Source organism: Anguilla anguilla, chromosome 2, assembly GCF_013347855.1.
Source record: "Anguilla anguilla isolate fAngAng1 chromosome 2, fAngAng1.pri, whole genome shotgun sequence".
Taxonomy (NCBI): domain Eukaryota; kingdom Metazoa; phylum Chordata; class Actinopteri; order Anguilliformes; family Anguillidae; genus Anguilla; species Anguilla anguilla.
Genome location: NC_049202.1, coordinates 34,102,801 through 34,130,245, shown reverse-complemented (window position 1 = coordinate 34,130,245; position 27,445 = coordinate 34,102,801). Strand labels below are relative to the sequence as shown.

The following is a 27,445-nucleotide window of genomic DNA, read 5'->3' as shown; positions in this document are numbered from 1 at the left end:
CGTCCTATTAAAGCGTTCCACTAAACGTCCATGAGTGACCCTCTATGGAGTGACCACAAAAAAAGTTGAATATTTCAAAAAGTTCTGAATATTTCAAAACTCTGAATACAAGCAACAATGTCTGGAACTAGCCGGTCATTTTGGTGTAAAACGTTTGAATGTAATACAAAAACTGTAGTTAGAGTTAGAGAGTTAGACTAGTTAGAGCTAGAAAAATTGGGCGGAAAGTGCAGATAATAAGAAATATGAAAGATACCAAGAGTGGGCTTGCCGGAAGCAAGCCCACTAACTACCAGGGTTCCCAAACTTTTGCACAGGAACTTTTTCATTTTTTTTTTTTTTTATTATCTTGAAACCCTAAAAAATTAAAATAAAAAGTCATCTTGCTTTAAAAGAAAGAAGAAATGTGTCACATTCAACATTCAACTTTGTACCATTTAGAGATCAGGTTAGCTTCTCTTCGCTTAGATATTCATTGTAAAATGTATTTTGAGCAGGGGTGCTCAAATTTTTTTATCCCCACTGTATATTATAAATACCATGAACACAACATGAAAAAATCTTTATGGTTGCTAACATACAACTGAATTGCATGCTCACATCCACCATAGTACAGTATTAGGCAGCATACTTACAAAGATCTGAAGAGGAGTTGCATAGGATTTATAAGTCCACATCTAGCCTTTTCCTTGAGGTAGCGATTTTGTAATACACAGCACTCGTGGTACACATTTTGGGTTGCACATCATACAAATTCACACAAATCCTTTTTTAAAAAAAAAAGAAAAAAAAAGCTTAAATACACAGAGCAAAATTCTCACGAGTGCATTTTTTTAACGTGTCTCCTCAGATGCCCCGTCCGAATGAAGCACTTGTCACACTGAGGGCAGCGGTAGGGCCGCTCCCCTTTGTGCAGCAGCTGGTGCGCTTTGAGGCTGTTCGGGCGGCTGAAGCTCTTCCCGCACTCGTCGCAGCGGCACGGCCGCACCCCCGTGTGCTTCCGCTCGTGCCGCTTCAGGTCCCCCGACTGGCGGAAGCTCTCGCCGCACTCGGTGCAGAGGAAGGGCTTCTCCCCGGTGTGGGTCCGCAGGTGGACCTTCAGCTGCTCCGAGTACGAGAAGCGCTTCCCGCACTCGGTGCAGCCGTACGGCTTCTCCCCCGTGTGGATGCGCTGGTGCTGCCGGAGGCTGCTCAGCCGGTTGAAGCTCTTCCCGCAGTCGGTGCAGAGGTACAGCCTCTCCCCCGTGTGAATCTTCTGGTGTCTCTTCAGATCCCCGGACTGGCCGAAGCACTTCCCGCACTCGGTGCAGAGGTAGGACTTGTCGCCGACGTGGCTTCGCGCGTGCCGCTGGAGGCCGGTGAACCAGCAGAAGGTCTTGTCGCACTGGCCGCAGGCGTAGGGCCTCTCCCGGGAGTGCCGCTGCTTGTGCCTCTTCAGGCCGACGAGCTGGCCGAAGCTCCGCCCGCACTCGGAGCAGCCGTGCGGCTCGCCGCCCGCGTGCGACGCGCGCTCGTGCCTCCTCAGCTCGCACGGCGAAACGAAGCTCTCCCTGCACTCGCGGCACGAGTGCGCCCGCTCCCCCGGCTCGGTCCGCTCGGGGTCCCCGTCGGCCTGCGGGCGGGCCTGCTCAGGGTGCCTCTGGAGACGGCGCTCCGCGCCGGAGGGGAACTCGCACTGCGTACACAGGAGGACCTGAGAGGGCTTCTCCAAACTTGCAGCTAGAGGGGAAGGAAGAGAAAGGGAGATGTGGGAGAGGAGAGGGTGAGCCGAGGTGAACGATTCTGAGTGGCACAGCCTTTAAGGGGCCTCCAGGGGCCCTTCGCCTTTCGTTCTCCCCAAAGGAACCCTGGACCCCAGTGCGCTACATTCACCCTGCTGAAAACTGAGGACCACGTGGTTGTCGGGGCAACCTTACTGGGTCATTATGATGCAGCAAAAAGGCCGCATGGAAACACCATGCATTGCACTTAATTGCACAAAGGCTAACTGTTACATTCCCTGTGGCCCAACATAAGCCCTGCTGCAGGAGTCTCAGTGTAATCTAGCCCCAAAGATATTCTCAGCCTCCTACAGCAGGGCTTATGTTGGGCCACAGGCAGGTGGAGGCAATCAGGTAACTAACTCCACCTGCACTACCCAGGCAATCAGAGGCAGGGAACGTAACACTAACAGATAATGATTAGGTACCTGCAGCGGTGCACTTTTTGATCCACAGAGAATACCAGGTGACGCCCAGCTCCTTGCTGTATTCGTCAGCACACCACACCAACAGCTCTTGTCCTGGGTGGATGGGGCGGAGACACCGGTACAGGACACGCCCCCTGTGCTGGAAAGCCACTAGATTCTGCTCCTCTTCATTACGGGCGCAGTTCACATACCTCAAAAGGAAAGACATGGCGAGATAAGATTACTACAGTCATTACAATTGTGTTTATAACCCACAAAAGACTGACTAGTAAGTGTTCCACCCTACTTCACAAATGCATCAAAGTCTGTTTATATAAAATCCCAGTAAACATGACCTGGCTAATCCAGTGTTCGATATTTGTGGATGTTGGTGGCTGACCCTCATCATTGGAGGCCAACTCTGGCACACTGTTGGTTGTGCTGCTACCGCCTAACTACCATGAACTAATGTATGCAAAACCAGTGTAAGTATAGCACTGCTCCACTGCATTTCCCCAACAGCTTCACCACAAGTAAGAGGCCAATGCTGGAAGAGAAGCGTCTGGAGCCAGCAGTGTTATGAAGTGGTAGGTTACAGCTGTCAATATTGCCCCCATGCCAGCTGCCAGGATTGCCACACTGTTGTATACCCACAACGTGATCAAATGATTGACATATCAGTTAGCAGACTACACTGCGCACCAACGAGTACATTACAACATTTAGTCACATGTTATTTGCCAAAAAGCTTTTCATAGTATGGGCCCACTTTGATGATTTTTGTTGGACATTGATGGTTGCCAATGACAAACATTCCCATTGGCCCCTTGTGTGTCACTAAGGAGCAAACCTATTGCTGGTCCTTTAATAAAAATTTGGCTGCCTGAGTAAGTCAATATGATTGATTCGGGCATCACTTACCTCATCCAGTTGGAGTGAGAGTCTCGTGTACCATCGACATATTCATATTGGTTCTTCTTCCTGCAGATCTAAACAAAGTACGGGGCTCCGTGAGATAAATCACACTTGACATGCCGTGTTCTACACATTTAGTTTACACAAGAAATATATTTTATTTGGTACAAACTGGACAGCACAGCCACACATGATCCTGCAATAATTAACTATAACATTCTGAACCTATAATCAGATCCTATAGATAATTATCCTATAATAATTACAATCTGCGGTTGCCCATTTCAAATTTTGTGCAGACGCTTGCAGTCATGCGTATTAAAACACTGGCAAATAAACTTCCCTTCTCTATAGTATTTGTTCTATTAAACTGTGAGGAACGAGCACCAATGTAACACAACTCTGTGCATGTTGTGCACAATAACACTGACTTACCGCCCATGAGTAGCTGCTCTCTATGGCCTTTTCCCTGCTGGTCACCTCTCCCTCGAATGGTCCAAAATGCATTCCAACAGGCACTAGCTGTCCCTGGTTAAACACCCCCAGGCCTGCCCCTGGAATTCTGGAACGCCCAACCATGAGGCCCGGGGGCAGAGTGAGCAGGGCTCTCTGAGGAACCCCAAGTGGAGTCGGGGAGTCATGAGTGAAGGAGGGAGGGCCGTGGGTCTCACACTCTTCCAGGTAGAAGGACTGGCACTCCTCACAGTCTGGCAATGAATTATGACAGACAAATGACTCATTTCAGGATCCACATGAACACAGGTATATGGTTTCGTGACAAGTAATCTATACATGTCAATACTAACCCAACAAATTGTAAAAGTATCAAACAGAATTGAACTTTGCCACACGCTCAGAGTTGATAACAGCAATTCAGAATTATAACCACACAAAGTCTATTCGAAACACAACAATAAACATGAGCGCAAGGAATATGCAATCATGAAGCAAAGTGAAAAGAGGACTGCCATTAAAATTATGAATACAACACAAGATGGGGAATGAACATGCCACATTTTTCACTGTATCAGATTATCTTCACTCACAGAAGTGATCATCGTTTCTAGTCTCCTCTTCCTCCTGCTCTTGCTTTTCCCCAGCATCATTTTCATTTCCATTGCAGCCCAGAAGAGGACACCTGTGCAGATGGTTGTTATGTTTCCTTGTCTCTCTTCTTATCGGGTTTGAATCACCTACACACAGACAACACTCAGTACTTCATAAAATCAGACACCTACACACAGCCAACACTCAGTACCTCATAAAATCAGACACCTACACACAGACAACACTCAGTACTTTATACAATCAGACACCTACACACAGACACCACTTAGTAACTTCATACAATCAGACACCTACACACAGACAACACTCAGTACCTCATACAATCAGACACCGACACACAGACAACACTCAGTACTTTATACAATCAGACACCTACACACAGACACCACTTAGTAACTTCATACAATCAGACACCTACACACAGACAACACTCAGTACCTCATACAACCAGACACCTACACACAGACAACACTCAGTACTTTATACAATCAGACACCTACACAGACACCACTTAGTAACTTCATACAATCAGACACCTACACACAGACAACACTCAGTACCTTATAAAATCCGACACCGACACACAGACAACACTCAGTACCTCATACAATCAGACACCTACACACAGACAACACTCAGTACCTCATATATTCAAGCAGACTGGCACAAAGCAATACCCAGCAGTTTTCTGTGGCAAAAAGTTTGGTAGCTCAAATGTCTCCGATTTTATCAGAAAAACGGGATTTTGAGTTTTTATCTTGTGAAGTTGTAAATATCAACCAAAGGCAAAATAGCCTTGACCAGAATAATCATCAGGGGCTAATTTTAACTCCAACCTCATGTGTAGCACACTCCTCTGTGAGAGGCTGACAGACAAGGCATTGAGTAACAACTGTCATCCGTACATGTACCATAAGAACTGTGGAAAAACTTTTAGGAAGTCTCTGAAATTCTACCGCACTATGACCCCCCCTGTCAATTTTGACATTATGATAATTTATTTAAACACATTGTAGTAAAAAAAGAAGAAGTGCCAAATCAAAGCCAGAATGACTCATAGCAGATACTTGGAACTGAATAAAGTGTTTTGACCCAGTAAATGAATTGACACCTGCGTGCGGTCTGTCAGTACTGGGGTGCCACTCTTCATCGGATGTACTGTTGTTTCCAGGAGACGGTACAGACTCCTGTCCCTCTCCATTAGCATTTCCATCACGGCAAATGAGCAAGGGTGAAGAAGGTTTGAGCCCTAAAAGAATACAGTTGAGAAACACTTCAAATGTGTGGTCATATAACAAAATCACCAATAAACACTTCTCACTACACAGTGTCCTGGTGAGGTTAATTAATTCCAGGTGGTTGCAATTTTGTGAATTGCATCAACATGACCTCATTTAAAAATTATTTTTATAACAGTTTATTAACTACAAAGTTCATTCATTTTTCTACCATGAACTGTTCATACCTGTTTTAAATGCAACTGCGAAAGTCTGCAATTGCTTTTTATCATTTAAACGCATTTTACAAACAGCCTACTCATTTAAAATGTATTTATATTTTAGGCAATAAGTGTCAATTGTTCTCAATTTTGTTTGGAAACATGAGAACAGCTCAATATTTTCAAAATAAATAGTAAAATCTGACTTTTTAAAGTTCCCATGTGTTCCTTCATAGTTTTTGGTATGTTAGCAATATATTGGAAGCAGTAATGATTCTGATATTATACCGGTTAGCTAAACAGGAAATAGTCTTAAATATAGGCAATACTCTTCTCATTCGTAAGAACTACACCGATTTGACACTACAGTGGCCTTCCTTGCTATAGCTAACACAGCAATGAGTTTACGGTTAATTACTAAAAGTACACCTTTAAAATGACCACATTGTAGCTAGTCCTCTCGCTTACGCTCCGCGCGCGCTAGTTTGCAAACTGAATGAACTATCTTGCAGACTCGCCTTTTGCAGTTTTGTAAATTTGTTGTGTTATTGCCAGTCAACATTGATACAACCGTGTTTGATTGCATGAACTGCCCCTATCCCGTTAGTGAATATCAATATTACATTATGCTACATGGTTACTAATGGTATTGGCTGGCTCTCACAGGAAGGTGACTAGGCCTACGAAGCCCCGTTCTAATTTAAAGAGTCTACCCGTGTGTGCTACCAACCTGCTGGGTTGCTCATCATTCCTTTTTCGCTGCAGTTTGTGGGGGCTATAAGCCGAGGCACAAGAGGTCTACGCCTCATTTCCTTTGCGATTATAAATAGACTGTCAGTGCGCTAAATTCCCGTGTATAAAAGTATATCTGAGTGATCGTATTTTAACATAAACCGCCTTATTAAAACATGGCTAGCTAGTTACACGTGATCCTCACGACTCGATTATGTTGTTCAGCGTCGCATGTTTTGAACTACGTGTCCCAGACCCCCATGCGGGGAGGGCGGTCATAAACCAACATAATGTATGATGTGATCTGCCTGTTTCATTATCAAAGTGGCAAATTGGTAAAGTGAAAACCTGTGGGCGATTAGGCTTCTTGTTGGCATAACATAATTCTCCTATAGTCCTATAACGGGGCTATGGGGAGCTGCTGGTCGGCTCACTGTGTAAAGCACTGCTCTACTGAACGGATGAGCACCACGGTTGGGTAACAAATTGGACACGGGTAATACGCTGGACGGTTAGTTTACCAAACCTTTATATTGTCATGTGTTTAACTGGCCCACATTTCCCCCAAATTTCTTGAATCGACGCCCAAGTCTTACAACTACTCTCATGCAGAAACTGTTCCAAAACTTATATAAATTATTGAAACTGTATTTATGTAAATGTGCATTACAACCGAACAACTCAGGAATTATCTTCATTTTCACTTGCTAGACTTGTGCAAAAAAGGATTGATCATCTGTCACAGGTAAATATGTAACAGTGAATATTAAAGGTGCAGTATGTAAGTTTGGAGAAATGAGCAAGAGAACAAATTTTTTTATAGCCTTCTTTAACTAAAAAGCGCAAATAAACAAAATGTTAAAACGCAATCAACTTACACAAAACTCCGTGTGCGCTTCCAAGGCAGTAAGTACTTTGGCAATCGTCACAAGGCTTATACTTGGTAGCTAGCTATCTACCAAGCTAATGGCTCTCCGTCTCCTGACGGAGTCAGTCTCTGCTCCTGACGATAAACTGAGATGAACTCTGTTTACTGCCAGATTTTGGAGTCTACAGCATGTCATGCTGCTTCCTATCTACAACAAATTGATAGTCAGGTACTGTAGCAGCAACTTGTAAATAGTCAGCAAGAATAAGCTTCTCCTTTCCATGTTAAATTTACGATGATGTGTCATGTATTCTGTCAGGCGGTCACTGTACCTGTTGATCATCCTGGTTGTGATTTAATCCAGGTATTCAGTGCTCCTTCCCGACTATGTGCACATTATGCAGATTTCGGCCAAGTCGATGAACACCTCTCTGCTTCGTCAGACAGATCCAGTGTGTACTGCACATGAAAACATCAAAACACATTTCCTAGAGAAATCTCTATCATAGCGGTAGCCTGGTAGGCTGTGAGAGGGGCCACACCAAACTGAATATTGCCCCCATTAAATTATTTACAGTAGGTAAACGCCCTTGTTTTGACAGATGCTACCAACATTTTAATTATTTTACCAAATGGTAAGCTGCACTTCAATGGAAGGGAGGGAGGGGGGTTGGGTCCATGGGAAATGTAGTCATTCATCCCTATTCTATCCGAAGTCAAGCATTTAAACAAGGGAGCTACCCTTAGGGGAAGGGGCAGAGAACAACTACAATGCATCTACTTTTAAAAAGTGATTGCATTAAAAAACAGAGTGGTGATGAGAGGGAGAGGGAGAATATTCACAAACATGCTGCCCTTAGAACACAATATGGAAGCTGCTGGGTGGCTCAACCTGTTAAGGCACTGTTCTAGTATACCATGGTCAGGTATCAAATCCAGATCCAGATCATACCCGCAGTGGCCAGCAGGGCCATGCAGAATTGAATCAATCAGTCTCTTTGGTTAAATAAAATCCAATGGATGCTCCCCAGTAGTGGATCACTAACTTTGTAACCATTTTTCTTGCATGTACTAAAATCAAAGCTCAACATACACACAAAATAGACACAGCCTAGTAGGAATTTTTAAAAAAGCAATTTTTTTCCCCAAAAGGTACATGTGCAAATCAATGTTTTCACAAAATATCTGCAGTTTTACAAGTGCGCAAAATGGAATATGTAGTTTCTGTAAGCTATATTATAAATCTGTTCCCAAAAGTTTCAAAACAGAATGACTCATTTATGCATTAAGAGAAACATTTTATGAATTTTCCATTGGCAAAGGGAATGAACGTACAGTAGATGGACTTAACAGAAACTAACAAATGCGATAGTGCATGTTTTTTATGAATGCTTAAAAAATAACCAGTAAGATCTAAATGTACCTTATGAATAATCAATAAAACAGTGATCACTGGGCTGTTTTTAAAGGCATACTATGCATGATTTTTACACTGAAAAGATAAAATAACAATGTTCAGTCATATCTATGAGGCACTGGCAGTCTGTCTTTGCGCACATTTGCCAAATCCATGCTCGACTGCCTGCATTTCTTCTTCTATCATGTGGTCGGGACGTTTCTGGGCGCGCAGGGAGTGTGGCCACAGAGCCTGTGTGGGATCAGGTTTCAACAGAGCGTTTGTAGCGATCTACGGCAATTGTGAATGTGAAGAAGTACAGCGAAACGAAACGACAAGCCTACAGGGCTCGTTAAAAAACCTGTCAACCTCAGAATTGCTTTTCCTTGATGGCCACAGCTGAAGTTCAGAAAGGGGATGAAAAGCGATGCCAAGTTGGCATGTTTTCTGTTGTACCTGTAAGCAACCTTACATCTAGCTATCCAGCTAGCTACATTAAGTAGCTGGATGGTCAAAGTCAGGTACTCTGTGTGAGTGGGTGGGGTTGAAGACTGTGGAGGAGACTTCTTTGACTGTAAACACAGGACCACAGAAAGGCTTAAAAAATCCTGCATAGTATGCCTTAAAAATTAGGTCTCACAACATTAAATAAGTAATGTTTTTCATTAGAGCTCTAATTGGCATCTGTACACATTTGGTATCCAGAAAGTATGAGAACAAAACATAACCATGTTATGTTAATAAACACCCTCTTTCAATAAAAGTTAAATATCAAGGAGAGCTATTTTCCCCCTGAACTGTTAAAACCATATTTCAAACGAACAAGATGCATATTATCTTTAAGCACTTTTTGAATGTGTTCTCTGGATTTTATGCGTTTATGGTAATCACACACAAAGATGTAAAAGCGGGTTTCTATGTATTTGTAGCGCACACTATACACGTGAGCTCATACGGAATGCATTTTTTGATGGTGTCTTCTTAGGTGCCAGCTTCGAGCGAAGCTCTTGCTGCACACGGTGCAGTGGTACAGTTTCTCTCCCGTGTGCAGCTGCTGGTGCGCTTTAAGGCTCTGCGGGCGGCTGAAGCTCTTCCCGCACTCGTCGCAGCGGCACGGCCGCACCCCCGTGTGCTTCCGCTCGTGCCGCTTCAGGTCCCCCGACTGGCGGAAGCTCTCGCCGCACTCGGTGCAGAGGAAGGGCTTCTCCCCGGTGTGGGTCCGCATGTGAACGTTCAGCTGGCCCGAGTGGACGAAGCGCTTCCCGCACTGGGTGCAGCCGAACGGCTTCTCCCCGGTGTGGATGCGCTGGTGCTGCCGGAGGCCGTAGAACCAGGAGAAGCTCTTCCCGCACTCCGTGCAGAGGTACAGCTTCTCGCCCACCCGCATGCAGTGGTGAGCTTTAAGGCTTTTCAGGCAACTGAAACTCTTGCCGCACTGGGTGCAGTAGTTGGGTCCCTCCCCGACCTGAGCCACCCTGACCGACCCGGTCCTGCGCAGGTGCTCCAGAGGGTGGTACCGCTTCCTGTGCTTGTACAGGTAGCGCTCGGCCGTGAAGGAGAAGGAGCAGCACGAGCAGGAGAAGACCTGAGCGGACACGTCCGCGCCCGGGTGGCTCCGCCGCCCGTCCGCGTGGACCTGCTGGTGCCTCTTCAGGCCCGCCGACTGGCTGAAGCACTTCCCGCACTGGCTGCAGCAGTAGGGCTTCTCTTTGGTGTGAATGGTCCGCTCGTGCCTCCTGAGGTTGCAGGAGCGGGTGAAGCTCCGCCCGCACTCGGGGCAGTGGAACGGCCCCTCCTCCGTCTCGCACGGGTGGCCCCCCAGGGCCTCGGCGTCGGCGAAACCCTTCCCGCACCGAGGGCAGCCGAACCGCCGCTCCGCCTTCTGGCGCTTCGCCGGCGCCGAGGCTCTGAGGCGCTTGAGGATCCGCCCTTTCCTGGAGTTCCTGTGAGCCGGGGTGGGCCTGGCCGGATCGGGCGGGGCCTCGGGGGACGGAAGCGGCTTCTGGGCGTCGCCCTCGGCCCCGTCGGACTCGGACTTGGGCGGTTCGCGGCGCTCCTCCGGGTGATGGCGCTTGGCGTGCTTGTGGAGGAGGAGCTCCGACGTGAAGGAGAACGCGCAGTGCGAGCAGGGGAAGACCTCGGACGTCGCGTCCGCCCTCCAGTGGTTCCGTCTCCCCCCGGCGTGGACCTGCTGGTGCCTCTTCAGCCCCGCCGACTGGCTGAAGCACTTCCCGCACTGGCTGCAGCAGTACGGCCTCTCTTTGACGTGAATGGTCCGCTCGTGCCTTTTGAGGTGGCACGAGCGGCTGAAGCTCCGCCCGCACTCGGCGCAGCGGTGGGGCCTCTCCCCTGCCTCGGCGCGCTCGCGCTCCTTCGCGCTTTCCGAGTCGCTGAAACTCCTCCCGCGCTGGCTGCGGCAGTTTGGCCCCTCCCCTTTCTCAGCACACTCGTGAACTCTCAGGCCTTCCGGGTCAACGGAACCCTTCCCACACCGAGCGCAGAAATGCGGTCCTTCGCCTCTGTGAATTTGGTCGTTTGGTAGCGGGCCGCGGCGTGTCCCGTTCTGAGCGCCTGAGAGAGCCGCGCGAGCGTCGGGGGCGGACGTCTGCGTGCAGAGCTCGCTAGAGGCCGGGGGCGCCGGGATCGGGCCACAGAGAGGAACGCGACTCGCGGGCCTGATAGGCCCCGACCCCTGGAGCTTCGCGAACTCCTCAGGATGAGAGCGCTTGATGTGCTTGTAGAGGTAGACTTCTGCAGCGAAGGAGAACTGGCACTGGGTACAGGGGAAGACATTCGAGGGCTCGTCTGTCGACGCAACTAAGAAAATGGCAGAAGAGAAGACCGAGAACAAAGTCACTCAAATTTTTTAAATGCAGAAATTTTACAGTGAGAACCATCCCTGGGATTGCCAGGCATGTCATATCAAGCCTCTTATGTGGGGAATCCTTGTTAGCCACAGTTATCCTGATGTCTTCAGCAAGTTATAACCTTGCGTGATTTAGAAGGCCGTGGAATTGTCTCCTACATATGCAAAACGTAGTCTAAATCTACAAAAACAATTTACAGCACAAGAAAGAAATAAAGATATATAAATAGAGATTTAACTGGCCTATAGGAACAGAGATTTAATTGACCTATAGGAACAGAGATCTAACTGAGCTATAAGAACAGAGGTGTAACTTACAGCTACCTGCTGAAGTGCACTTTTTGTTCCAGAGGGAGTCCCAGATGATGCCCAGCTCCTGGGCGTACTCATCTGCATACCACACCAAGAGCTCGTGCCCAGGGGGGATGGGGCGGAGACACCGGAACAGGACACGCCCCCTGTGCTGGAAAGCCACCAGATTCTGATCCTCTTCATTGTGAGCGCAGCTCACGTACCTCAGAAGGGGAAGGAGGAAAGTACATATAGATATCAACAAGATACAATTCATCTCAATTACCAAGATACAGCTGTTACCTTCGCACACAATTAAAACATTTTTTTAACTTATTAAATAATCAATAGATCTCATCGCAGCAGTGGGAAACGTCTGAAATAATATGTGCAACTGTACCAACAGTAATAATTGATTGAAGTAAAAAAAAAAATAATCTGTATACATTTTCACACTTTGTTTCTCCCAGCATTTGGCAATGTCGTTAAAATGCATATACTTACAAACAAATAACACTGGAGGCTACATTAAGGTTGAGTTACCATCCACAACTGCCGAAAAATCACGGAAAGCACTAAAATGGACAAAATCTTCACAGAACTGCCAAAAAAATGGCAAAAATCATGGAATCTGTGACACCCTCGACTTATGTGACAAATACCCAACCTTAATTATAATCGCTCTCAATCTAAGAAGAAACAATTACAAGCCAAAATATTGTTGCAATGCCCAACAAGAATAAATGCAGTTACACAGTACTTTGTGTCAATGTATTCTATTACAGCACATAGGCTGACAGTTCACAAATTATTAACTGACTACAAATAAGACACTCTGACTAAGGAATACATCAAAAAACACAAGTCAGTTTGTACAGAATGTCACTTCAGACACAGCCATGCTGATACCAGATAGAAAAGTACTCAAGTTTTTCTAATCTTATTATTAGTGATGAGATGACAGTTGCATCAATAAGATCGATTACATCATGCCCTGTGGCTCTTTCATCATGTACTGTGGCTCTGAAAGAATGGACTGCAAAACAGGTCAATGTGGCACTTGAGATTTGACCGGGAATTAACTGAAAAAAAAAAATTTCCAAGCTGTAATTTAATCGATAACATATTCTCTCATTTCTAGTACAAAACAAACCCTACAGCTTTCAAAAGCGTTGCAGTTCCCTTTTAACGTATTCCATTAACAAATCATTACAATCCGTCTGTGTTACAAAACAAAGATGCTGCCCAGTTATCATGGTGATGGCACTCTTAACAGCACAATAGCACAAAGGAACAGCTCTCTACCGGATGCCGTGTCATCTTGCAGCAATATTCCTGAGGCAGAATTGCAGAATTGCGGACTTTCAGAGTTTGCCCGTTCTTCTGATTGGATATTTGGCACCCAGTCCGAGCCTACCAGCCTATTTTTTATCAGCAAATTGCTGGCATTAATGCTAATCGCTAACAAAGTGAGGAATTAATGCAGCCTTTTGCATATTGATATCAACACCCAATTCATCCATCCCTCAGTTCAATTAGATGCTGGGTATGCGCCTGAATCGGAATCTCAAATCTGCACAAGGCGGTTTGTAGCAGTGCAGTAATCCATATCGCTCTCTGTTTTAGCATCACAATCCACGTTGATCATGAGTAATCATACGAACACAGATATGCAGATATATCCGTAGTATATGTGGATATTATGTTTATCGTGACCGTGTATATGCGTTTATTTATCCAGAGAGAAGTTAGAGCACAAGTTTTTCATTGCATTGGAACGCACTGCTTTTAATGCAAATTGAATTTATTGTCATGTGCATTAATTAATTTATTGTCATGTGACTTCAATTACTTGAGTATCGAGTAGAACAGATAAATACGGAAAAGAGAGCCAATATGATTGATTCAGCCTCTACTTACCTCATCCAGTTGGAGTGAGAATCTCGTGTAGCATCAATATACTCATACTGGTTATTCTTCCGGCAAATCTGTGCAAATAATAGGGCTCTGTTAGATAGATGACGCTTCTCGGCATGCAGTTACACTTTCGAAATAAGTAGTGCTTAGAAACCAAGTGTAAATGTTTAAATGAGTGCTATGTTAAAAACATGCCTTTGTGTCTAAGTGAGATTAAAAGAAGTCGCACAAAATTACATGCACATATTGCAAATCCAAAGCATGCATACATGTGTGTCCATGTATCGTGCAATATTTTCCATGTTTACAATGTAAACCAAAAGTTCCGCCTGCATTACATTACATTCACTTAGCAGACATTCTTACGCAGAGCAACTGACAATGAAAAAGAACCTTAAGTTATGTGTGCAACACGGTCAGACGTGGCTAACGACATAACCCAAACCAGAAAGCGAAGTGCAACATCAATGAAGCACTAAATGCAAGGTAACTAATGGCAACCATAAAACCATAATGCAAATCAATAGATTCATACAGCTAACGCCCATATAAAATCATAAAACAAACTTCTGTAATCCTAAAAATTCCCATTGGGGAGTTTTTTCTCACCGCTGTTTGAGGGTTCTCCCCCCACTGGGAGTTTGTTTACCTGCTATTTGGGCCAGGCCTGGTATTTGCTCTGTCTGCTCTGTCTCTTACCCTGCCACTCTGTAAAGTGTCTTTGTGACAGTTCTCTGTAAAAAGCACTATACCAGGGGTCCTCAATCTTATCCAGAAAGGGCCGATGTGGGTGCAGGCTTTTGTTCCAACCAAGCAGTAGCACGCTTCTAGGAATCAACCACTAGAGTCTTTGCTGAGAACCTCAATTAGTAGAATCAGGTGTGTTACTGCTTGGTTGAGACAAAAGCCTGCATGTACACCGGCCCTTTCTGGATAAGACTGAGGACCCCTGTGCTATACAAATAAAATTGAATTGAATTAAAATGATTGCGTAAGAAAATAGTGCTAGTGAGTGGGAATAGGCAGGGAGGTAAAATACTGACTAAAGAGGGGAATCCAGTCTATGTCAGAAAATGGCTTGTGATTCTGCTGTCCTGACCTTTGTCAGAAGCTCATTCCACCAATGCGGGTCCAGTACAGACAGACACTGCGAATTAAGCATTGCTTGCAATACACTTAAATGTAAGACCTTTTTTAAATATACCACAGCAATGCCCTTTGGTCACAGACTTTACTGTATCCCTGTGCTGATTATGTTCTTGTGCAGTTGTCTGCTGTTGTGCAGTTGTCATAACGGAATAAATAGGAAAATACTGCCTATTCTGTCATACAGTACGTGCACTCCCCATAGAATGTTGTAGTTCACTACAAACCACACTGTGCACACCAACACTACATCAACACTGTGTCCATTGACTTACCACCCATGAGTAGCTACTCTCTATGGCCTTTTCCCTGTTGGTCACCTCTCCCTCAAATGGTCCGAAATGCATTCCAACAGGCACTTGCTGTCCCTGGTTAAACACCCCCAGGCCTGCCCCTGGAATGCTGGACCGGCCAATCACCAAGCCCGGGGGAAGAGTGAGCAGGGCTCTCTGAGGAACCCCAAGTGGAGTCGGGGAGTCATGAGTGAAGGAGGGAGGGCCGTGGGTCTCACACTCTTCCAGGTAGAAGGACTGGCACTCCTCACAGTCTGGCAATGGGCGAGAAGAGGACATTCTAGAATGTAACACCACGTTAAAGGCCACATGTGTGATAACTTATATTAAATTACAAGTACAACCACACAGGTATGATTGTTATGGGCTGGCTGGTCAAATGAATTAACATATCAAAAATAGCATGCTGCTTTGTGATGTCATTAGAATTTGACACATGAACATCTTATCGCTAGGGTGTAAACCTCAGGCTTCACCACGATAGGATACAATTTAGATTCTTGAGGCAACGTTTCGAACTTTCGATATAACAAATTTTGCAATGATAGAATACAATCTGATATAGTAAGAAACGTTCAAAATATATGATTCTAGCTAACACAATCCTGTTACAATGTCCACATACAACCAAAATGAGATTGAGAGTGCAAGAACTTGACGTTTAACAGAAGCATTAGCATGAGTGATGATGAGTCAGAAACATAAAACAATGGTGTTGGCAATGAAAAATATTGATATCTGAAGTTCACTGTACTTATTTTTTTACCACTGTCAAAACACAATGAGAGCTCTTATGCTCCTAAAGTCACACCAAATCCCACCCTTTGCTAGCTCCTAACTTGGCCTAGCTAGTTAGAACAAACAGATAACTAGCTGCACAGCTGGCTAAAAAAATCACAAGCCAGCAATATCACTTTAAAATACTGCCAAAGTAAGCAAACATAGCTACTTTCACCAGAAATTTTTCATGCAGATATTTGATTAACTATTTAGAAACGACCTGCAGATAGTCTAACACATAACTAGCTGCAGATGGTTGGTAAGTTTCATTCATAAATAGCTCTGTTAGTGTTTGCTGTTTGCCAGTACTTCTTTCCTCAAGAGGTGCAAGCTGTTATCTCCCAAGGACCCGTGTAATTATCATATATATGACATAGGAAGCCATGTAACAATTTCCTTGAGCACAGCACCCTCAGGTTGTATGTGCCATAGTAAAGAGTTCCATCCAAAAACAAGATTAAATGTTATATTCGGAGAATAATCAGGTGATATTCACACTCACAACCTCTGGAGGTATAGTGTTGCTACATAAGCTGCTCTGGTGTTACCTGAAGTACGTGTTCTTTCTTTAGACCACAAACCCTGAGTGCCCCTATGCCAGGCATTGTAAAGCTGGTAGGTTGTCACCAGAAACCTGCTGACCTTCTGTAAGTATCTACAATATTTTTCACAGCAGACAAAAACTCTTAGCCAAACAAAAACATTAACTAAAACTGACATATTTTTTAAAAAACCCCAAAAAGTTGTCACTTTAAAAATCACATTTAACCTAAAATGTTTTCACTTAAACTTTGATTACATTTTTAAATTCAAGAGTATTAACATTTGTAAATTCAGGCAGTTATGCAAGGTGTCTGGAAAATGTCTGTTAAAGAAAAGAAAACTTGCATAAGTATTTAAAGCTAAACCACAGTTATTAAACATGCCCCGGTCACTCTACACATCAACTGTTACTCACAGAACTGATCATCACAGAACTGATCCTTGGGCTCCTCCTCACTCTGTTCCAACACTGGACATTGGGGAAGACTTCTGTTTTCTTTCAGACACTTCTCTCTCCTCGACAGCCCTGTGACATCCGCAAACAGTGAGCAAAACACACCACTGATCCAGCCAGCTAGCCATCCATGAACACACTTACAAACATGAACACACCTGCTTGCGGCCTGTCAGTAGCAGGATGCCACTCCTCATCTGATGTGCTGTTGGCTCCAGGAGACAAAACAGACTCCTCCCCCTCCCTCTCTTGACACATCAGCAAGGATATATTGGGCTTCATTCCTAAAATGAGACAGTCTATCAGGCTGCGTGATTATCAATTCTAGTTAGTTTTTTGCTAGGGTAACCCACCTAGAACAGTGTGCAGGACATTGGGATAGACCATATCTTGTCCATCAAAGCACAAGTGCAAGGACTGCTAACTTACTTGACAGCATTATGTGTACACCTAAATCCATACCAGAAAAACATAAATACAATGCAATACATGACAAAACATTGTTAATAAACATAAACAGAAGACCAAAAACTTGGTCAAGATTTAATTTAAACTGTTATGAAAGAACTGGCTGCTGCCATTGTTGATGGCATGTTTTTTTCCCACTCCTGAAAACAAATAGTATTAGTAATGTCAAAGACAAATTAGACTATATCAGCTGATTTTTATTGTGAAACAGGTCCAACTGTTGATTTTTTACTTATTTGCAGCAAAAGACAAGCAGCTCCTTGTGTCAAAAATGAGCAACAAGCAGTAGTATGAAAGAAACGGTTCAACAAACTTACTCTACTTTTGTGTAGTGCTATTACTTTGTTCACAGTAAATCACTGACTAATTCAACAAACTTACTCTACTTTTGTGTAGTGCTATTACTTTGTTCACAGTAAATCACTGACTAAGTAGAAATATAGTATTTGCATTACCTTACTACTACGCATACCTCCCACTATCCTGAACATAAAATCATTGGAAAATGTATCTTGCATTAACCATCTAGTCATTTGAGACTGCAAAGGTCAAAACTGTTGTTTGTATGGTCAACAGGCATTTCTGACTGAGAAATGTGATTCATGGTTGTTTTTTTAAAATCACGTTAACTACAAAGGTAACGCAGTACATTTATTACGTGGACGTGACCAATGTAGCTAATGTAAAAATTGAGCACCGTGACATTTCCTTGAAATTATCCATGAGAATCCATAAAATGTGCGAGACAAATCTTTCACTGTTTTCACCCAAAACGTGCAGGTTTTGGAACCTGACTGAAGCGTGTATGGGTCGTTACCAACTTCCACAGTGCTTTTTAGCCAAACCATAGCTAACAAGAGTAGCGTTGGTAAAATGGAATGTTCGCCCGTGTAAGTGTTGCATTACAGATCGAGAATGTCAGTTCTACTTCTGTTCACCAAAACGGGTAGTTATCGTCTCGAAAAACGAATATTACAAACTTCAGTGTTGTTTATCTAGAAGGTAATGTTGACCAAGTGTGGAACACTGTAACTGCGGAAATAGCAAGCGAGCTAACAACTAACTGTTAGCCAACAACTAACTGTTAGCCAATTTGTCCAGAATAAATACAAAATCTCGTCAGTCATTCAGACACAAGCATCAGCTGAACTTGTCAAACGTTAGTTCTGCTTGCTCAACTCGCGTTCAACAGCATAACGTCAGCTACGTTAGTTGTAGGGTTAGCTATCAAGCTAGCAGCCTGACAGTGACAGGCGCCTTCATATTTGATACGCGGGCCCGTCTTACCAAATGCAATGGTAAAGTTGCATTTAGCCAATAGCAATATATTGATATTTCAATTTTGGACGGCTAGTTTGGAATCCAGTAACTTGCAGCTAGCAGCCGTGCCTCCAATAGTGTAGACAGTTAAATTGAATTACTTTAGTTAGCTAGCTAGCTTAAACTGGTACGGTAGCTAGCTTGCGATAACCTACTACACTCCAACCGCTAGACTAGTCTAACACTAACGTTAGCTAGCTAAAATAATTAAATGTTCTAGACTATGTGGCTAATAATTTAACCAGACTAGCTAGCTATTACGTTACATTACTACGAAAATACATCCTTTCCCATTGTATGATATATGCCATATATATTTCGCATAAAACGTTAGCATAACGTTGAAACTGGCCAACTAGCTAGCTTTCAAACGCGGCCTAACGAAACCCCGTGGTAAACGTGTGGACTGAATGGCCAAGGAGCAGCCACGGTCCAAGTTGTTGAAACTCTTTCAGTGGAAAAAACAACTATCGCTATGTAGCCAACGTAAGCCATTACCCTCATTTTTGCGATGCACTTGTCGTCATAACCACATAACTTTCTGGTGATGTGAAATGAACCGTCAAGAACAGGCGTTTCCACTCAGTTTACATTGGTTGGTACGTATCGTAATGTTAACTCACCAGTAATTTATGCGTAACCAGCTAAAGTGTGATTCGATCGCTAGCTGCTAACCTGGACTGTCCGGCATCGCCATAATCCAGTTTATGCCTTCTGAACTGCAAAAGATGCCTCCGTACACTAACTCGCTCCCGCTTACCCCTAGTCTATTTCCAAGATAGCGGGCAGCTCTGGAGTCGTCAGCTTTCTGTAAGCCTCCTGAAGTGCCAATAGCTCTAAGTATGGAGTCAAAATAGTGTCAAAAGTCTTGACAATAGACTGGAAAACGATATAAATGCAAAAAAACAAATTGATACCTTGAAAACATGGGTTGACAGTATGGTAAACGTAATGAAACCAAGTAATACATTTTCTTTTTACATTTTCAAGATGTGAAACAGTCGGAATTTAAAACATCTATTTTTTAGAATTTCCGCATCGTGCGTTCGTTTGTTTGTTGCTCTGACTTTGAGTTTGGAGGTTTGAAACTATTTTGAGAGGTCCGGGGACAACATAAAAAGACGTGCAACCCATAGAGGTTGACAGCCATCTGTATTCTTTTAAAGAATGCATCACTCAACAGGTGAGTGGCCAAAAGTGCATGGACACACTCCCCCCTCCTTGTGTATCACAGAGATAAACTGGGCGCGACTCTGATGGCCACACGAAATTGAATTAATATATTTCTCAAATAGATTGCAAAATGATTGAAAATAGAATAATTCAATGAAATGAATCAATGTGTGCAAGACCAAAATATGACTTAGTAAAGTACAAGTGGGAATGGATCAGAGCATGCAATGGCCAGTCGTGTCCATTTTTACACGAAGGAAGCAAATTAAACTGAAATAGGGTTTAAAGATTTTATTGCGTGCTCGTCTTCTTGTGCTTTTAGTAGACTGTTATTGTATGTTCCTTTTTGTCGTCCTTAAAATGAAAATACAAAGCATTTTGTCTCCCTCATGTGGTCATTATGATTAACCTGAGTTTTGTTATTCAATTCAATTCAACTTTATTGTCCACCTTAGTTCAAACTAGACATTTATTTAAATTACAATGCAAATAAAAACACATAAGAATAAACACCATAGGGAATAAATTACAATAAAAAACACATTTAATATAATACTGTAGACCACCTAAAGTTCACATTGTTGTTTGCATTGAAAACTGAAACTGCTGCGAAAATACTTCTTAAATTATTTTGTCCTTGCCCGTGGAACCTTTTTATTTAGTATAAATTAAATGGTTTTTATATTGTGCCTATACTTATGATTTATTAAATAATTATGTTATGGGGGGGGGGGGGGGGGGGGGGGGTTAGGGTTAGGGTTAGGGTTAGGGGGATCAATGCAAAGTAGTATCACTGTTCATGCAAACACTACTGTATTTTAGTTCAAATTCCATTGAATTTGGGTGACACAGTGACCTTATTTATTTATTTTCATATAGCATATATTTTATACAACTCATATATAGCTGGATATTTTGCTGAATAAATTGCCGGATATTTTTCTCCAGAATAGCTGAGCAGCACCCATGTAGGGAATCAAACTCACAACCTTTGAGTTACACTATCACATTGTGACTGGCCTTCCCAGGTATTTTTACGCAAGATCTGAAAAGCACATGCACTTGAAGTACTGACTTTACTGTGACATTGTATGTTTTGATATATATCACATTATAAAGCATTTCAGCTGACATATGAATTATATTTATTTAAGTATGATTAAAATAATCAGAACCATCATTTTTTTTCCCTCTTCAGTTTCTTTCTACAAGACAAAATACCAAAACTCAATACGTTGAGTCCTTAAGTGTCTTTGTCCAGCTCTAAGTAAACTGCTACTGGTAAACTGATTGTAATCTGTCCTCCTGTTCCAGGAAAGGAATCGACTGTAATGACTTGATGGGGTAGAAGGAGCTTTCATTGCTGCTAGAGAGCTCTTGATAAAATGCCCGATTTGCTGACTGCCTGAAGAGAACAGCCTTCATTTAAGGACTATTTATATTCATGCACTGGGTGAAATGTCATCCACACCATTTTGAACTCCTGCACATAATGAAGACTAACAGAGTTGCTGTGAACGTCAGACGTGCCCTTTTCCATGGCAGTTTACGGGGCATTCTGGGAAATGATTGCCCGGTAGGAAGGGGCCCCCTCTCAGTACTGCCACCGAGGGCTACGTAATCCCTAAATTCCATGGGAGGCTTATGAACAGTGATACATACACGACAGAAAGCGCAAGCACCTATGGTTCCTGGTTTATATTTTCTGCAGTCTGACCCCCAGCACTCACGAAACACTCACATTGGATGTCTATAAGCCCACTTCCCTTCAGGGAACACTTGAACTATAAACCACACCCTGCTTCATATTTCCTTTATGGTACTCTGCTGAAAATCATAAATTAATCATTTCCCTGACCTTTGGATAGTTGCCATGCTCTTCCATGCCTCGTACACTTGGAATACAGGATGCTGAACACAAAGCCCATTAATTGCGTCTCATGTTCAATATGGCTGTCGATCAGGACCTATGACCACAGAGTTTTATTATAAATTGAAAATTTACATAATTCTTTCTCTTTTCCTTTTTATCAAACCATTTGCATTATTAGAAGTCTAAATGTTCGTGCCTACTTTTGATCAGTGCTCAGAAGAACTCAGCTTCTAAATATAGTCATTTTCCAGTAGCTAAGTGGGTTGCAGAGCATTTTGAATTGGCCTACATTTGACCCAGAACTCAGAGTGATGCAATATGATGGCAAACTGTTTGAATGTCTGTATTTGTTTATTCAGCCTTTGTCTTTCAAGAGTTTGGTTATTGGTAATGCTTTGTGTCACATTTATATTTAAATATGGATCTCATGAGGGTTAAAAGTGTCTGTTTTTCTTGAACACACTCAGTGCCATAGCCAGTGAATACACAATTAGGAACTCTGTGTACTTTTAAAGCATTGACTTCATAATTAAGCATACAGACATTAAAAGAGGCAAAGCACGTGTATTGAGATAAACACCATGTGACTGAACCACTCCTGTCTGAATGGCTTGTGCCAGTTATGTTCATTTGTGTGAAGCATCCCTAGACCCTAGAGTCAAAGTCTCATTTCACATATACCAAGGACCATATCTGCCTTTGAACAGCAGTGATCGTTTTGCCCATCTACCTGTGCATTGCTCTTAAACAGGAACATTTGACCCGTAATTAATTATGAATATGAGCCTGTTCTTCAAGGTTTAAAACCCCCTGGTCTAGAAGTCTGAAAAAGGTAGAGGATGTGTGTTGTCCATGGTCCTGAAAAGGCAGTTGAGGAGACATAGCGGTTTTCTAACTTCAGAGAGACTAAGAGGTCAGCAGAAATACTATCAAGAAATGAGAAATGCTCGCCGTGTTCAGAATGAATGAATCGCGCACGCTGGGCATTTGTCTGACAACAAAGAGGACTGACTGCACATGAATAGCCTTTGTTATCACAAAACCATACAGGCATTTATAAACCTAATCAGTCGACTACAAGGCATCCATACTCCCCATCGCAATTCAAGTGAACAGGTCAGCTTTTTAAAAATTTAATTTGAGTCCTTGACATCCAGTTAAATGACCTCCGTACCCCGCCCCTTCTGCTCCCTGCCTCCGAGTTAGGGCCATGTCTGATTCATCTATATTCAAATGTGATTTGACGAGGGAACCGTAACGCGAAATGGCACCCTTACCTCACTCGCCACGATTGTTTACGTTAAAAGCATCGGAGTTGCATTTCAACGTGACGGAGGTGGGCTACTCTCGTCGATCTCCCGCAGCAAATAGCAATACGTCTCTGCACCAGCACCATCTGTGCTTGCCCCTGCTTGTCAGTCTTTAATGGAAATATCATTGCGTTTGTGTACTGCAGTGGCCCAAAGCACCCATTCCCCCCCGCTGCCCTCTCTCGCTGAGTCTGAGCCAGACTGGCATGTCTGGGCTAAAAAAAAAAACAAAACATTCAGCCGTCGGAAGTGGCAGGCGTGTCCCCAGTTTTCATTTGCAATAATATTTCCGAAAGCTTTTTCTTGGGGGGGAATATAAATACATAACAACAAAGCATATATAAAATGTAAAAACAAAGCATGCTTTCATTCATTCATTCATTTATTTGCCTGAGCAGGACACGTATCATGTCTACAAGCAAGTGAATATGGTCTTCGTTATACTAATATAGAGCATGGCTTTGCTTACTTTTTAAGGGGGGTCATAATGGACAGAGCTGCAATAAACCATTAAGGTTAGAGCGGTTTTGTCAGTTAAGCGCCCGTACGTCTTCCCACCACCACACCAAGGAGGCAGTTATAACCAGCCTTTCAGCAAGACCATTTTCTTAGATACAATGAAACAAAAACAGGGGTCTTTGTTAGTATGAAAGAGAGGGCAATTTTGATCTCTGGGCAATTCAATGAAATATACGTTTTCCCTGATGTTCCGTAGTCCCTGTAATGAACAAGGTTATATATACAGCCCAGTTCACAGGCAGCGAAACTCTCAGGGGTGATCACACGACAGCTGCTCCATTCAGGGTAATAAAAGACCAGTTAACTAGTCAACCTGCCTGCCAAAGAACTGTTGGAAAACAAGCAAAAACTTTGTAATCATTTGTACCAAAGGATGGGCAAAGATTTATTTCAGTGTGAGTTAGCGACGCTCTGTTACTGTGACTGGGTGTGGCTGTGTTACCTCCGGCAGAAGGTTGTTCCTTATCCCCTTCTCCACTGCTGAACTTCTTCCATAGTCAGCACTCTAGCCTCAAAATAACACAGTGTTAATGTCACTTATAGAAACCCGAATAGAGCAGTACTCAGACAGCTGGGACCTTGGTCCACAAGTGCTGTTGAAAAGGTGGTCAACTTGTTTAACATTGTTTCTTTGTCCCTCCATTTCACTGTTAGAATTATCCCTTATTGTATTTCCTTAGGTTTAAAATTTTTAATAGTAACCAATACAGCAGGGACAAAAAGGGCACTTTGTGACTAATAGGCTCTGCTTGCTCCTCTGAGTGGGGATATAATTTTAATTTACCACCCTACATACAGTGCTGTCCAAAATTATTCACACCATTAATAAAGATTAGCAAAGATGGCTCTACAATATGAACAAGTGTGGCTGCAGGGAAGTATAGCAGTGGAAGTACCAGCTTCACCACTGGCTCCACCCACTGGTCACCTGCAGTAGTGTCACTTTTTTCCCAGTGTCTAAATTAGCACACCTGAATACCCTCTGGAATTCCAGACAATAAAGGGTACAGGTTTTTAGCACTATATCTTGTACTCTGCGATTGGTATTTTATTGCCCACACTGGAGTAGACAACCTGTCCACACCTGGGTTTGCCACACAAGATAATGAGCCACATTTTACTATCAAAAATGGGAAAACCTACAGTATATCATTGAATTAACACAACTGCTCCGAGAAAAAGATTTCATTCAGCAAGTTATTAATTTTCTTTTTCAAAAATATTTGTCCCAGTTATTCACGTAGGTCATTATTTAACATAAAATCCAGAAAAAATAAATCTGAATTAGCATGCCTTTTTTAGTTCATCTCAATCTTTGAAAACTGTACTGTGGCTGTCCTGGTTTCCTGTTTCACTGGGAATAAAAATAAGGGAACATGTGAAAACACAGGGAACAGCAAAGAACACTCATGATAAACAAAACAAAGGGTTGTTGGCCTTCACAAATCAGGAGGCGGGTACAAGCCATTGCATTAAGTCACTATAAAAGTAGAATGTTTCCATGTGTTTAAGAATGAAAATATAGCTCAGTAATGGTCTTGTTTATTTTATGTTCTTTATCAAGGGTTTGAATAATTCCATCAGAGCAGAAGTGTACTCACTGTTCACTGTTGCGGAACTATTAATATTGTTATAGTAGCATACAATATATAGCAGGTGATGTCCAGACAGAAAATTCAGCCTGGACATTGCTTACTATGCTTGATTCCTCTCCTATTCATTTAGTTCATGCCTTTGTTGGAGTTAAAATATGTAACTGAATCATATACTAGAATTATATTTCGATACAAGCTTGTTTTTACTAATATAACTTTTATTTTAATATTATTCACTGTATGTCTTATACAATTAATACAATAACTAGTCAATAATATCTATAATTGTAACTGATGTCTAAAACTGTAGTCTAGATGGAGGGAGCCTGGGCATGGCGATGGAGTTCTGCCCAAGCTTTCTCTCAGAAGCAATAAATCTGACCTTAGTTACTAACCTTACTTGGGTTTTACTTACTTACTTATACCCGACACCCCTACTGGGGTATAGGCCGTCGACAAGGGACCTCCAGAGTTCTCGACTAAGTTCTCTTGTTGTTCCCTTGTCTGCGTTTCTGTAGCAAGTGGAGTTTTAACGGGGCAGGGGTGCTAACCCTACGCCCAACCCTCCTCCTTTCTCATGCGGGCTTGGAACCGGCCATGGCGGAGTTTTACTTGGGTATTAGTGGAATGTAACAAGTGAAGTGAAAGTGATTTGCTAATGGTTAATGTAAACAGAAGTGAAATGACATGAACGAATGGGATGCACGCTCAGAGGGACAGCCCCACTATGGGATTTGGGCGTACATCTTGTGTAAACCGGCTCCCATTCTACAGAATAAAGAACACCGATTATTTACATTTACCGCCAATTTTTTTTGAAGTCATACACCTTCAAAATTAAAAGGCCAGGAAACAACATGAGCTTTTTTTTTTTTCCAGGAACAGAGCTAACAGAGATTTGGGCCACAGGAGAAAGAATTCGCACAAAACGGCTTCGTCTGGAGACCCCGCTCAAAGAAGCAGTCGGTTTTACACGCGCCCTCCGTCCCCAACGTAACGAGCGTCCGTGTTCGGGGCCCGCGATGTGAATGCGATTCTCTGAAACGCTGCGTTTTTAAAAATCTCTTTCTGACCGAAACGAGAGCGAAGCCCCCCCCCCCGTAGCGGGGCGTAATTACCGCGAAGCTCCCGGGACTCTCGGCGCAGCTGCTCGGCGCGCGGCCTCTCGCTCGCTCGGTGCGGAGTTGGCGCCCGTCGATGGCGCGGCTCCAACCCAGTCCCCGCCGGAGTCTGGAGGGAGAGGGAGGAGGAGGAGGAGGAGGAGGAGGAGGAGGAGGAGGAGGGAGGCAGGGCCCAGCCCCACGGCTTTCCATGGGCGGGGCCCACAATCGACCAACTCAGGCAGCGTTAATGTCGTTCTGGGGAGAGCCGTACACGCGTAAGTAATGTGACGGGGGGGCAGGTGTGTGTGTGTGTGTGTGTGTGTGAGAGAGAGAGAGAGAGAGAGAGAGTATCGGGGGAGGGTAAATCAAAAGGCTTTATTAGGCCTGTAGGTTGTCCCCTATGCAATCCAAACCCTTTAAAATTCTTCTTCAGATACACTTCTCTCTCATTTAATCCTGGTTATAGCAGATTATAATCCTAATATCGATGATGGACAAAGATTTACATGTTCTTGGTGTCAACCCCAGCTCTACTCATCTTGATGCCGGGAAAGTGCTGTTTGGTGGTGGGGGATGAATCACTGATAATAATATTTTTACAGAAAATCGTTGAGACAATCTCTTAGGCCACACACCCAAGCCATGCCAGCTTTTGCTCAAATTTAATACATTAAAGAACTAAAGGTAATAAGATAAAATGAAGTCATCAGGACAGCATGCCGTTGATGTCATTATTGGGAGGTGTGACATGCAGCCCGTTCTTTTTTGGTGATGCTGGTCCCAGATCAGCCCGAGCTCCTGGAGTGAAGGGCCCCTCGGTTCCTCTGTCTGTTCTCCTTTGGAGATTTGAGTAAAACAGGACCCGACCGCTTCACGCGGAGCGCAGAGCACTGTGACGGGGGGAGCCCGTGCCTAGCGATGGCCCAGCCCGAAAACCAGCCGAACGCTGCTCGGCCCCTCACTCCTCCTGGCTGCGCCGCGTCCCTCCCCTTCGCCCCAACCCCCATCCCAGTCCCCCTGGTGCACGGGGGGGCAGGCTGCTGCTTTAAAAGCTGTAGCCTGCCGACGGTCATCAGTGCAGGGCTGGGATTAGACCTCTGCGACTGCACGCCTCTGCCTCCGTCTCACTCTCCTCCTCCCTCTCTTTCTCCTTTACTCTCTCTCTCTCTCTCTCACTCGCTTGCTTTCTCTCTCTCCCTTGCTCTCTCTC

The 27,445-nt window shown here is 43.7% G+C and overlaps 1 protein-coding gene across 1 annotated transcript; it reads right to left on the bottom strand.

Annotated features, from left to right (window-relative positions):
• Nucleotides 1-111: 111 nt before the first annotated feature.
• LOC118220355 (histone-lysine N-methyltransferase PRDM9-like) lies at nt 112-19,507 on the bottom strand. Its single transcript, XM_035404223.1, has 14 exons — nt 19,338-19,507; nt 17,033-17,158; nt 16,836-16,955; nt 15,080-15,351; nt 13,662-13,729; nt 11,769-11,965; nt 9,540-11,401; nt 8,746-8,836; nt 5,262-5,399; nt 4,129-4,275; nt 3,518-3,789; nt 3,089-3,156; nt 2,189-2,379; nt 112-1,719 (listed from the first exon to the last, which is right to left on the bottom strand). Exons 1-14 carry the CDS (start codon nt 19,357-19,359, stop codon nt 818-820), a joined length of 4,476 nt encoding a protein of 1,491 aa, XP_035260114.1. The 5' UTR covers nt 19,360-19,507; the 3' UTR covers nt 112-817.
• Nucleotides 19,508-27,445: the final 7,938 nt, after the last annotated feature.

Bases quoted from the DNA above. Each gene is read 5' to 3' on its own strand.
- LOC118220355 (XM_035404223.1), bottom strand. From the start codon at position 19,359: ATGGCGATGCCGGACAGTCCAG. The intron at 15,352-16,835 runs GTGAGTAACAGT...GCCCATTGCCAG, and splicing joins GTTCTGTGATGATCAGTTCT to ACTGTGAGGAGTGCCAGTCC. The intron at 13,730-15,079 runs GTAAGTCAATGG...TTATTTGCACAG, and splicing joins AGAGTAGCTACTCATGGGTG to ATTTGCCGGAAGAATAACCA.